The sequence below is a fragment of the Hypanus sabinus genome, chromosome 9 (assembly GCF_030144855.1).
Source record: "Hypanus sabinus isolate sHypSab1 chromosome 9, sHypSab1.hap1, whole genome shotgun sequence".
NCBI lineage: Eukaryota > Metazoa > Chordata > Chondrichthyes > Myliobatiformes > Dasyatidae > Hypanus > Hypanus sabinus.
Genome location: NC_082714.1, coordinates 5,622,711 through 5,635,944, shown reverse-complemented (window position 1 = coordinate 5,635,944; position 13,234 = coordinate 5,622,711). Strand labels below are relative to the sequence as shown.

The 13,234-nt window shown below is 44.0% G+C and overlaps 1 protein-coding gene across 7 annotated transcripts in view; it reads left to right on the top strand.

Annotated features, from left to right (window-relative positions):
- capn15 (calpain 15) overlaps nucleotides 1-13,234 on the top strand; it is a 288,563-nt gene that overhangs the window by 140,654 nt on the left and 134,675 nt on the right. Inside the window, exon 1 of one of the 7 annotated variants that reach the window (XM_059978925.1) lies at nucleotides 1,853-1,873. The exons of the other annotated variants lie outside the window; for them this stretch is intronic. Within the exon in view, the coding sequence (XP_059834908.1) occupies nucleotides 1,866-1,873 (8 nt within the window). The 5' untranslated portion in view covers nucleotides 1,853-1,865. Of the gene's footprint in view, nucleotides 1-1,852; nucleotides 1,874-13,234 lie in introns of those variants that run through there. 7 annotated transcript variants of the gene reach the window in all.

Sequence of the window (13,234 nt, the reverse complement as noted above, 5' to 3'; positions counted from 1 at the left end):
ACGTGCTCGGCTGACCATCTGCAGAATGCTAAACCTTGACTGTGGCCAAAGTCAAAGTTGGGTTTACTGCCACCTGCACAGGTCCCTGTGGGCACAGTCGCAATGAAAAGCTTCCAGCAGCATCAAAGGTACATAACTTCAGACAAACAACATTCATAATAAGAACAACATGAGCACAATTTTTTAACAAGAAAACAATGATCAGACAAAAAAGAAACAGTCCATTTTAGTTCAAAGTGATCAAAGTCTTCATTATGGTGTTAAACTATAGAGATTAGAGTTCTGCTGCTTGGATTAAGAACTGAATGGTTAAAGGAAAGTAGTTGTTCCAGAACCTGAGAAGTCAAAGTCAAACTTATTATCAAAGTAAATAGATGTCACCATATACTACCTTGAGATTCATTTTCTTACAGGCATTTACAGGAAGATTAAAAAATGCAATGGAATTTATACATAAATTAAGAACAACAAACAACTAATGTGCAAATGAAGATAAATTGTGGTAAAGAAATAAATAGATAGACAATAAATAATAATCAGTCAGGCAGGTAAATAGATAGATAGATCATTAATATTGTGGCCATGAGTTGTAGAGTCCTTGAGAGTGAGTTATTAGGTTATGGAAGTACTTCAGACTTGATGTGATTGAAGTTATCAGAATTCAATCACCAATTCAGAAGCCCGATGCTTTTGTTGGGTAATATCTGTTCCTGAACCTGGTTGTCTGAAGCCAAGTCCTCTGCTATGATAATATCGAGGAATGTGTAATTACTGACCCTCTCCCCACCCCCTAATGAGGACTGGATGGGAGGAGTCATTAATTAATTAATTTACAGATACAATGCGGAACCGGCCCGAGAGCTGCACTGCCCAGCAACCCCCGCGCCCCCACCCCTTTAACCCTGGCCTAATCGCTGGACAATTTATGAAGACCCATTTACCTACAAACTGATATGTCTTTGGACTATGGCAGGAAAGCCATGTGGTCACAGGGAGAATGTACAAACTCAGAACTCAGATACCCCGAGCTGTAATAGTGTGGTGCTAACTGCTAAGCTGCAGTGGTATGGAGGGCCATGGTCCAGATGCAGGTGAATGGGACGAGGCAGGGTAACCGTTTGACATGGGCTAGATGGGCTGATTGGCCTGATTTTGTGCTGTAGTGTCCCATGACTGTATTCTGGAGAGGGAAGCTGCCTTTAATGGAAGAATGGTAAGAATCCCCCTAGGTTATTTACTGTGTCCATACAATTGATTTATGATAATTTTTCCTATGATGAGATTTCCTTTGACATTGTAATTGATTAGTTGTAGCCTGTTGTGTAGCCCCAGAGCTTGCTGCACTGTTCAATCAACTTGTGTCAACTGCCTACCGCTTTACGTAACCTCTGATTCACTTACAGCCCCAAAGTCTATTGATTTCAATTTTCAGCAGACGCGCTGAATGCCCACCACTATCTGGGGTAAAGGGCAGTTTCAAATTCATTTAGTTATCATGTGTACATCAAAACATATAGTGAGATGCGTTGTTTGCCTAACGGTGTGCTGGGGGCAGCCCTGCACATTCTGGCACCAACACAATACAGCTGAGCTGTATTCTCAGCTCTCAGAATACAGCTGAGAGCTGCAGAGAACAGCACGAGACTGACGACTCTAGTGACGCCTGCTTTCTTTCAATAATTACTTAATTTCTGAAGTTTGAAACATTTAATACATTGAATATTATGTATTTGTAGGTAGCACAACGCTTTACTGTGCCAGTGATTACCGATGTCTTCAGTTCCCGCCAGTCTGTAAGGAGCTTGTTCGTTCTCCCTGTGACTGCATGGGTTTCCTCTGCCTCTGGGTGCTCCCACAGTCCGAAGATGTACAGGTTAGGGTTAGGGGGTTTTGGGCACGTTATGTTGGTGCCAGAGATGTGGTGGCTCTTGTGGGCTGCCCCCAGCACACCCTCGGACTTTGTTGGTCATTGACGTAAATGATGCAGTTCACTGTGTATCTCAATGTCATGTGACAAAGCTAATTTTATCTTAATCTTAACTTAATCTTTCATTCATATACCAGTATTTATAGTACAGGCAGAATATTCCAATTACTGAGAATATTTGCCTAATATGAGGATGAAATCAATGTTTCCTTTACATAATGCTCACAACAAGCAGTGCAAGGATTTTATTTTAATATGGTTCCGGCCCGTCAGAGTGCAGTGGGAAGAGAGTTTTCTCTGTGGCTTTTCTCCGCTGACTTACGCTCAGTGGTCAGTTTATTAGGTACACCTGTACACCTGCTCATTAATGAAAATACCAAATCTGCCAATCACACGGCAGCAATTCAATGCCTAAAAACATGCAGATATGGTCAGGAGGTTCATTTGTTGTTCAGACCAAACATCAGAGTGGGGAAGAAATGTTATCCAAGTGACTTTGACTGTGGAATGGTTGTTGGTGCCAGATAGGGTGATTTGAGTGTCTCAGAAACTGCTGATCTCCTGGGATTTTCCACACACAACGGTCTCTAGATTTTACTGAGAACGGTGTAAAAAAACAAAAAAAAATCCAGTGAGCAGCAGTTCTGTGGGTGAAAGTGCCTTGTTAATGAGAGAGGTCAGAGGAGAATGGTCAGTCTGGTTCAAACTTGACAGGAAGGTGACAGTAACTAGAATAACCACACATTACAACAGTGCTGTGCAGAAGAACGTCTCTGAACGTGCAACACATTGAACCTTGAAGAGGATGGGCTACAGCAGCAGAAGACCACAATGGCCACTTCACTAGGAGCGGGTGTGTATATTGTGGGTGTCGTACAGCCCTCAGAGTATGATGCTGGAATCTGGAACAACAATTGGATGTGGACAGTTCCTTACGCAGGAAGACCAGCTAGTTTCAGGTTGATCACCGTGCGTTGATATCTTCCAGGAGTAGTCATTGACTTCCAGTGGGAGATTACGGAGTCCTGTGGTGAGCAGATGATTGGGATGAAGTTTTAAAAAAAGACAACATGCATCCCTTTCCAAGACATTTTCCACAATGTGCACTCCAGAGGGATGTGACAGTGCTGTTTCCCTGCTGCTGTCCTGAGCTCACATATGGTGGAATCTCTCCTTGATACGGAGGCTCCAGTAACACAGGATGCCAATAGTCTGCAGAGGACTGTGGTCCCATCCAGCTCCATCACAGGCACAATCCTCCCCACCATCGAGGACAGCTTCTAGAGGCTGTGCTTCAAAAGTTCAAAGTATATACACGTCACCATGTACTGCCCTGAGATTTGCTTCTCTTGCAGGCGTACGCAGTAAATCCATGAGCTACAGTACAATCAATGAAGGACACATCCAACAGGACAGACAACCAACCAGTGTGCAAAAGATATCAAAATGGACAATGCAAAAGAAAAAAATAATAGGAATAAATAAATAAGCAAAAGATATTGAGAACACGAGGTGAAGAGTGCTTGAAAATGAGTCCACAGGTTTTGGGAACAGTGCAGTGATGGGGCGAGTGAAGTTGAGTGCAGATTGCATCATTATGGACCCTCACCGTCTAGGGCATGCCTTCTTGTCATTGCTGCTATCAGAGACCTGGTACAGGAGCCTGAAGATGTACACACTCAGTGATTCAGGAGCAGCTTCTTCCCCTCCACCATCAGATTTCTGAATGGCCCGTGAAGTCATGGGCACTACCTCACTACACTATTGTGTTTGTGAGATTTACTTACTTTGTAATTGATAGTAATTTAATGTCTTTTCACTATACTGCCACCATGAAACAAATTGTACATTGTATACTTTACAATGGTGATAAAAAACCCAATGCTGAGTTTGAAACATCCTCACTCTTCCTTCCAGCTTCATGCAATCCTTCCTCTAGCAGTGTGGCCGAAACTGAAGACTATATTACAAACGTGGCCTCACCAATGTCCTGTAATATAACATCCCATCTTCTATCTTCAGTGTGCTGATAGTGCCAGCGTGCCCAAGGTATTCGTCACCATCCCGAGTAGGTCTCTGTTCTGCGACTCTCCCCTGGGCTCTATCATTCACTATGAATGTCCCATTCTCAATCGTTATTCATTCCAAGATGGGTGGTAAAATTAACTTCACAAATTAACTTTAAACACAGAAAATGGTGTCTGTTCCCGATCATCAGCTCTGCATCAGACAAGCTGTGACTGTAGTCATCCACTGACATCAATGTGCCATGGCTGTGTTTGTCAGTATTGTAATTAAACAACTAATGAACTTGGAAATGCGCCAACACAACAGTTTAAATAAACAAGTGTATACTTCACCAACAAAGATGCTGAGCTGAGAACTCAAGTTAACTGGGTGGGAAGTTGTGAAAAAGTTTTGAAATAAAAATAGATGATTCAGTGAACACTCAGCAGACCAGGCTACAACTGCAGAGGATTGTAAACTCATCATGGACAGTAGCCTCCCCAGCATCCAGGATACCTTCAAAAAGTGATGCCTCAAAAAGGCGGCATCTGTCATTGAGGACCTCATCATCCACAACATGGTGTCTTCTCATTGCTACCATCAGGGAGGAGGTACAGGAGCCTGAAGACTCCCACTCAATGTTTCTGGAACAGGTTCTCCCCCTCCATCATCAGAATTTTGAATGGTTCTCTCAAATGATGTTATGTCTCAATTTGGAGAAAATTAGAAGTCGAACCTTTGAACCTATGTTTGATTTTGAGAAAAGATGGGGTTCATTTGCTCGTTACTATCATTTGAGTTAATTGATAGATTTCCTCCACAACCTAATTGTAAATTTTAGTATAATTTTTTTTTGCTGGCGGTTTGATGTTTATCTTTAGAAGCTTTTTGTATGACGCACGGCCCCGGGGTTCAGCACCTCTTGGGTTCTTCTTTTTCTCTCTTCCTTCTTGCTTTCTCTTTGTTTGTGTCACCATATTTTTCAATCCTTAGTATTGTTTCTTTTCTCTTTTGAGACATTGTAAGTGTTACTAACTTCGATGTGCTCTTGTATTTTGGATAATAATAATAATAAAAAGATTAGAAAAGAAAGAATTTTGAATGGTCCATGAAGCCATGAACACTACTACCTCATTACCTTTTAGCTCTCTTTTTACATTTAATGCAACATTTAATTTATATCTATATACATATCTTGTTGCAATTTATAGATTTTTTACTGTTATGTACTATGGAGAGAGAAGCCAGAGGTTAGCTATATTTGTCATGTACTGTATGTCAAAACTGAACTATACAGCTAAATGCACAGTTTATGCCAATACCCAACACAGCCCGAGTACGTGTTGGTGGCAGCCGGCAAGCATCAGCTTGTTTCCAGCGCCAACGTAGCGTGCCTGCCACTTACTAACCCTAACCCATACGTCTTTAGAATGCGGGAGGAAACCCGCACTGTCACGCTGAGAATGGACGAGCTGCTTAAAGACACCAGCAGAACTGAAGCCGGATAGTGGTGCTGTCATATCCTTACGCTTCGTTACCGTGCTACCCAAAATGCCACTGAGACAGAATATCAGTCACGATCTTAACAGCTAGTGGTACGGGCTTAAAGGCCCTATAACCTACAACCTATACTATTGGCATTTCTAGTACTCTTAGTCTTTAAAACCAAAGAGACTTTGCTATTTTTTGATGGTGGAAGTTGCGGAGAATGATGCGCTGTATGCGGAGGCTCATGGGGTGGTCAGAACTAGACTTTTAATTCCATCCTGCTCGCGTTTGACGTGTCCTTCTCTACTGTAATGCTGAGCCCACACTCAGGTTGGAGGAGCAGCACTTCATAATCTGTCTGGCTAGCCTCTAACCTGATGGGTGAATATCAATTTCTCTAACTTCCAGGAATTTTTACCCCTCCCCCTTCACTCTTCTTCTATTTCCCACTCTGCATCCCCCCACCTCTTCTCTTCTCCTCACCTTCCCCGAGTGCCCCCTTCCTTTTCTTCCATTGGCCGCTCTCCTCTCCTATCAGATTTCTTCTTCTTCAGCCCTTTACATTTTCCACCTATCACCTCCCAGCGTCTTACATCATCCCCCATTGCCTTCACTGGCTTCAGCTAATCACCTGCCAGCTTGACCTCCTTCCCCTCCCTGATCATTTTATCCTGGCTTCTTGGCCCTTCCTCTCCAGTCCTGAAGGTCTCGGCCCAAAATGTCGACTGTTTATTCCTCTCCGTAGATGCTGCCTGACCTGCTGAGCTCCCCCAGCATTTTTTGTTTGTGTTATTGTCAAATCAAAGACCCTTCATCAGAACTGGCAAACTGAGCAAACAGTTTGAAGATGCCGGGGGGTGTGGGGGAGTGATGACTAATACAAAGGCATTACACGAGGCCAGTGTATCCCAGGTGATTCCAATGTTTACAGTGCCATCTGGTTAATAGATTTTAATGAAGGCAGTTAGAACAGAAAATACAATCAACCGGACTTGTTAAAGCTGTGACATGTCCGAAATGGCTGGCTCTGAGTGTGAGGGGGTTTGAGGGGGAGGTTAAAGCTGTGACATGTCTGAAATGGCTGGCTCTGAGTGTGAGGGGGTTTGAGGGGGAGGTTAAAGCTGTGACATGTCTGAAATGGCTGGCTCTGAGTGTGAGGGGGTTTGAGGGGGAGGTTAAAGCTGTGACCTGTCTGAAATGGCTGGCTCTGAGTGTGAGGGGGTTTGAGGGGGAGGTTAAAGCTGTGACAAGTCTGAAATGGCTGGCTCTGAGTGTGAGGGGGTTTGAGGGGGAGGTTAAAGCTGTGACATGTCCGAAATGGCTGGCTCTGAGTGTGAGGGGGTTTGAGGGGGAGGTTAAAGCTGTGACATGTCCGAAATGGCTGGTTCTGAGTGTGAGGGGGTTTGAGGGGGAGGTTAAAGCTGTGACCTGTCTGAAATGGCTGGCTCTGAGTGTGAGGGGGTTTGAGGGGGAGGTTAAAGCTGTGACAAGTCTGAAATGGCTGGCTCTGAGTGTGAGGGGGTTTGAGGGGGAGGTTAAAGCTGTGACATGTCCGAAATGGCTGGCTCTGAGTGTGAGGGGGTTTGAGGGGGAGGTTAAAGCTGTGACATGTCCGAAATGGCTGGTTCTGAGTGTGAGGGGGTTTGAGGGGGAGGTTAAAGCTGTGACATGTCCGAAATGGCTGGCTGTGAGTGTGAGGGGGTTTGAGGTAGAGCTTTATCACACACTAGGGGCTTGGGTCTGGAATGAATTGCTTGAAAAGCCGGTAAGAGTCAGATATTCTCACAACATTTAAGAAGCATTTAGCCAAAGTTCAAAAGTAAATTTGTTATCGAATTGGACCAGCTGTTAGTGATGTGCCATTGCTGAGAGCCCTGAAGTTCAGCTCATTTCAACCATACCCAGGTACACTGCCAAACAGAACAATGTTCAGCTGTTCATATGTATACCACTAAATGAAGCAATGTTCCTCCAGAGCAAGGTGCACAACACAAATAGCACAGAAAGTAATACTACCACAACTAAATTAACAAATAATAAGGTGCATGTACAAATTAAGAAGTGAAGAGTATAATGCTACTGGCGCTTCAAACAAACACAACTATATCTGCAGGTACTGGAAATCCACGGCATCTCAGCCCGAAACGTCTGCTTCATTTCTTCATCTCCACTGATGCTGCCTGACCTGTCGAGTTCCTCCAGCACATTGTGTGTGTTGCCTTTGGTGCTTCATACGTGATGAGAGCTGGGTGGTGGCAGGAAGTCCGGGGGGAAGAGGCTGTTTCTCATCCTGCCCATTCTCATCCTGATGCTACTGTACCTCCTGCTTATGGTGTGGGGGGGTGGGGGTCAGAGAGATTGTTGGATAGATGGGAGGGATTATTAACCATGTTAAGAGCCCTGCATACGCAGCACTTCTGATAAATACCTAATGGATGGCAGAGGGACCCCAATGATCCTCTCAGCAGAAGTTGCAATCCTTTGTAGAGACTTGCATTTCCCGTACCAGACAGTGACGCAGCTGGTCAGGACACTCTCGATGGTGCTCCTGTAAAAATTGGGGGGGGGGGTGTTGTAGAGGGTGCCTCACTCGCCTCAATCTCCTGCTGTACTTTCTTGACTAAAGATTTAGTGACCAGGTGAGATTATCCATTATGTGCACTCTCAGAGACTTGGTGCTCCTAAATCTCTCCACAGAGGAGCTGTGAATGTGCAGTGAGGAGTGATCAGCCTGCACCTTCCTAAAGTCCACAATCATCTCTTTGGTCTTGGCCACATTGAGACTCAAGTTGATATGCTCATACCATCCTACCAGCTGCTTCACCACCCACTATACACCGTCTCGTCAATATGGTTGATGAGACCAGCCACTGTTGTGTCATCAGCGAAGGATGATTCAGTTTGATCTGGAGTGAACACTACTGAGCATACAGACTTGGTGCCCAGTGTGATGGTGCTGGAGATGTTTCTGCCAACATGGACCAACTGTGGCTTTTCTGTCTAGAAGTCCAGGATCCAGTTACAGAGAGAGATGTTAAGACCCTACAAGGACAGATTCAGTGGTATGATTGTATTGAATACAAGCTGAAGACAATAAACTCTATCCTGGCATAAGATGCACCGTTTTCCACGTGGGACAGGACGGAGAGAAGTGCTGAGACTAAGGCGTTATCAGTGGACTGATTTGAAGGATAAATGAACTGGAATGGGTCCAATGTAACAGGATGCTGTGATTTAATGTGATCCCACAACCAGCCACTCGAAGCACTTCATTAATATTGAATATTGGCACCTTTCTCCTTTCCGTGAGCATTAGTGTACTTTGTAGGGAAGAGGTGGGCGTCTGCACAAGTGGTGAAGCACATCCTCAGTCCCTGGTGTGAACTGAACACTGCCGCAGAGCACCATAAACCTTTCAGCGAACGCCGCCGACATCTGATGCTTGGCACTCTCTTTCCAGCTGTTATACCTTCCTGACAGTTTCCCGATTTCAGATTCACATTTATTTATCAACTGTATTTGGAAAAAGACAGTGAAATGCACCATTTGCGTTAACAACCAGCATAATCTGAGGACGTGCTGGGGGAAGCTCGCAAGAGTCACCACATATTCCAGCACCAGTACAGCAAAGTTTAGCAGTACGTCGACAGTCAAACAACACAAGACATCAACAGCAAAACAAGCCCCTTTTCCACTCCACCCCCAGAACAGGCCGACTCCAGGCCTCTAGGTCCCCAGTCTGTTGCAGATATCGGACCTCTGGACAAGCCAATCCAAAGGCTGAGACCTTTGGACCTCTACGACCAATTATGGACCACCAGGGCTTGAACCTCCCGACTTGCTGAGGTTGGAGGTCAGAAGAGGCAGAGCAGAAAGCAGTCATGGGATTGGGTTTGGGAGCTGTCTCCTCTGTTGGTGCTGCCCTCAAGTGTTCAATCAGTGGAAGAACAAGCTGGGCTCAGACAATCTAGTCATGCTGCTCAGGGAACTGGGCTACACTTTTTTCTTTGTGACTATTGTTTTCCAAAATCGTAACCATATGTGCTGCTTGTGCTGCATGCTGTTTGCAGTGTGGTGTGTGTTGTTGGTAATGTGTTGTGCCCCTTGGCCTCAGATGAATGCTATTTCATTTGGCTGTATTCATGTGTAGTTAATGATAATTGAACTTCAATCATCCATCCATGGAGCCCTGAATCCCAGATTCCGAAGATCCAGTAATAGTGCACCCAGAATCATCCAGAAATACACCCGCCCTCCACGTGGCAGCAACCATTCATGAAGCCATCGTACAGGTAATGCATCTTTAGGATATAGCTCCGTGTCTTCAGTAACACAAGAGATTCTGCAGATGCTGGAAATCCAGAGCAACACACACAAAATGCTGGAGGAACTCAGCAGGTCAGGCCGCATCTATGGAGGGGAATAAATAGTCGATGTTTCAGGCTGAGACCCTTCATCAGGACCAGAACGGAAGGGGCAGAAGCCAAGGTGAGGGGAGGGGGAAGAACTACAAGTTGGCAGGTGAGGGGAAAGATTGGGTGGGTGGGGAAGGTGGGAAGCTAAGAAGCTGGGAATGGATAGGGGGAAGAGATAAAGATCTGTAGAAAACGTAATCTGATAGGAGAGGAGAGTGGACCATGGAAGAATGGGAACAAGGTGGGGAACAAGAGGGAGGTGGTGAGCAGGTGAGAAGAGAAGGCGAGAGAGGGGAACTAGAATGGGGAATGGAAAAAGAGAGAAAAGGGAGGGGGACAAATTGCTGGAGGTTAGAGAGTTGCTCATGCCTTCAGTTTGGAGGCTTCCTGGATGAAAATGAAGTGTTGCTTCACCAGTTCTGAGAGTGGTCTCCGTGTCGAGGAAGCCATGGAAATGGGAGGTTGAATTAAAATAAGTTGCCACTGTGAGAAACTGCATTTTGCAGCAGGCAGAGTGAAGGTGCTTGACAAAGCAGCTCTCCAATCTACGTCAGGTCTCACCGAAAAGGAAAGAAAGAAGGAAGGAGGGAGGGCGTAGAATCTAACTGAAGTTTGAGAAATTGGTGTTCATGTCATGAGTTTTTTTTATACTGTGAGTATACAAAATAGACACATCAGAGGCCACTCTGTTAGGTACAGGAATGGAACCCAGTGTGATCTTCCGCTGCTATAGCCCATCCACTTCAACGTGTCAACACGTTGTGCACCCCACTGTTGTAACATTTGTTTATTTGAGTTACTCTCGCTTTTCTGTCAGCTTGAACCAGTCTGACCATTCTCCTCTGACCTCTCTCATTAACAAGGCGTTTTCACCCACAGATCTGATGTTCTGATGTTCACTTGATTTTTTAAAAATGCATAATTCTCTGTAAACTCTGGAGACTGTGGTGCTTGAAAATTCCAGGCAATCAGCTGTTTCTGAGATACTCAAACCACCCCATCTGGCACCAACAATCATTCCACAGTGAAAATAACTTAGATCAAATTTCCTCCCATTCTGATATTTGGTCTGATTAACAACGAAACCTCCTGACGATGTCTGCATGCTTTTCTGTATTGAGTTCCTGCCATATGACCAGCTGATTAGATATTTGCATTATCAGAATCAGGTTTATTATCACCGACATGTGACGTGAAATTTGTTAACTTAGCAGCAGCAGTTCAATGCAATACATAATATAGAAGAGGAAAAAAATAATAATAAAATGAATAAGTAACTACATTAATTACAGTATGCGTATATTGAATAGATTGAAGAATATTAGCAAGCAGGTTTACAAGTTCAAGTTTATTGTCATCTGACTGTACATATGTACAACCAAGTGAAATAACATTTATCCAGATCACAGTGCACCACACATGTATCACACAGCACATAAACCAAAATATTCTACTATAAATAAGTTAATAAGCTATAATTCAAAATGGATGCAGTAAAGCACAGTATAGTAAACAGCTCACTGTCCTGGTGACGAGACCTCGGTGACAGGGTGTTCATTAATCTCACAATCTGGCAGTCCTGGTGCAGATGCTCCTGTACCTCCTTCCTGAGAGTAGTGGGTCAAAGAGGTTGTGGGATCCTCAACAATATTATTGTACCTAATAAAGTGGTGACTGAGTGTATTATTGTGACTTTAGAATGGCAGGAAGGTGCAGACTTGGTGAATCATTCACTGCCTCAGTAATGTAATGCTCTGCTTGTGCAACTGAGATTGTTATGGTCATGAATCAAAGTTGTTTTGTGGAAATCAGGCCATTAACGTATAATCAAAATGCCAGCACTGGAGTTAATAACCACACAAGCAAACATAACTCAGATCGCTTTTTGTTGCAGATATTGCTGCAATAATTATTTTTTGATGTATTTTTCAACCATAAATCAAAATGTGTATGATTTATGCCATGCCTGAGGAGAGAGGGTACAAGAAATTCCTTTACACAGCAAGTTGCTGGGTTGTGCAAAGCTTTTGGCCCAGGATTATTGTGGCAAAACAAATGAACTGGTCAATGATTCAAGGTTACGGAGATGGAGCCTGACTGAAATTAGCTTTATATTATCCAGACGTAAGTGGCCATATGGCTGTCCCCTGTGACTCTGAAGGTAATTAGAGGAGGAAAGTTTTTACACTAAAAAGCAAAACTGAAAAATGCTGATAGGTTGAGAGTTTTGAGACGGGATCCTCAGATCAAAAGTCTTCTGGTTCCCACTCTGAGTCAGATAGTGCCTCCAAAAAGCTGATCAAAGGAGTAGTTGCTTTTGAATAAGACAGCAACTCTTCATCTGTGGGTGTGCAATTTTACTGCAGCTTAAGACCTTGCCTGAATTAGGGGATAAACGTCACAAAATTTGTGGTCGGTATGGTTAGCATAACGCTTTGCAGTGCCTGTGGTCAAGGATCAGCTCCCCCCGCTGTCTGTAAGGAGTTTGTACATCCTACCCGTGACCACATGGGTTTCCTCTGGGTCCTCTAATTTCCTGCCACAGTCCAAAGGCGTACGAGTTAGGGTTAGTTAGTTGTGGGCTTGTTATGTTGCTGCCAGCATGGCAGCATTTGTGGGCTGCCCCCAGCACGTATTTGGGCTGTGTTGGCCGATGATGCAAAATTACGCATTTCACCGTATGTTTTGATGTATGTGGGATACATTAGGCTAATATTTCAATATTAAGATCTTTAATCTTTATTTATTATGAAAGAAATGGCTGCACAGCAGGATGCTAGAGATAATTTCTTTGTTGTGTTTGAGGTGAACTCTTCTGCATCTGTCTGATGGAGCAGTCTAGGTTTCAGTTTTACATTTGCTTCTGCATGACATTCCTGCAAGCACTGCTCCGAGGTTCCTGTGTAGATTGTTGTGCATGAGTCTCTGGAGTGAGATTTCATGTGGAAACTCTGACTGGGCAGCAAGAGGATATGTCCCATCTGCTGTAGATTCATTTGGTGCAGTCAGAGGTTGCCAAAGCGCTGTGTAGTGCAAGTAATTTCAAGTGTTCATTTAGGGAAAGGAGTTGGATTGAAGCTAGATTCAATCTTATGCAGGAAAGAAGAGTCTAATATCACACTGTGTTTGCACAAACAGTGTACAAAATCTGGCTTGAGCACAGTTCACTGTTCTTGTTTGCCCAAATCTTCTTCTTTCAACATTCAGTACTGTTGATTGTCATTCTACAATAAATGAATGTGAAGGAGAACAAAATGGTTGGTACTCTGGATCCAATGCAGCTCGGAAAAAATGTAGATAAAAGCAATCCCATAAAACACAGTATGCAAGGAACTGTTTGAGTGTGGCCATACATACAGAAAGATCAGCTTGTACTTTAAGGAGGAATTTAAAGTGG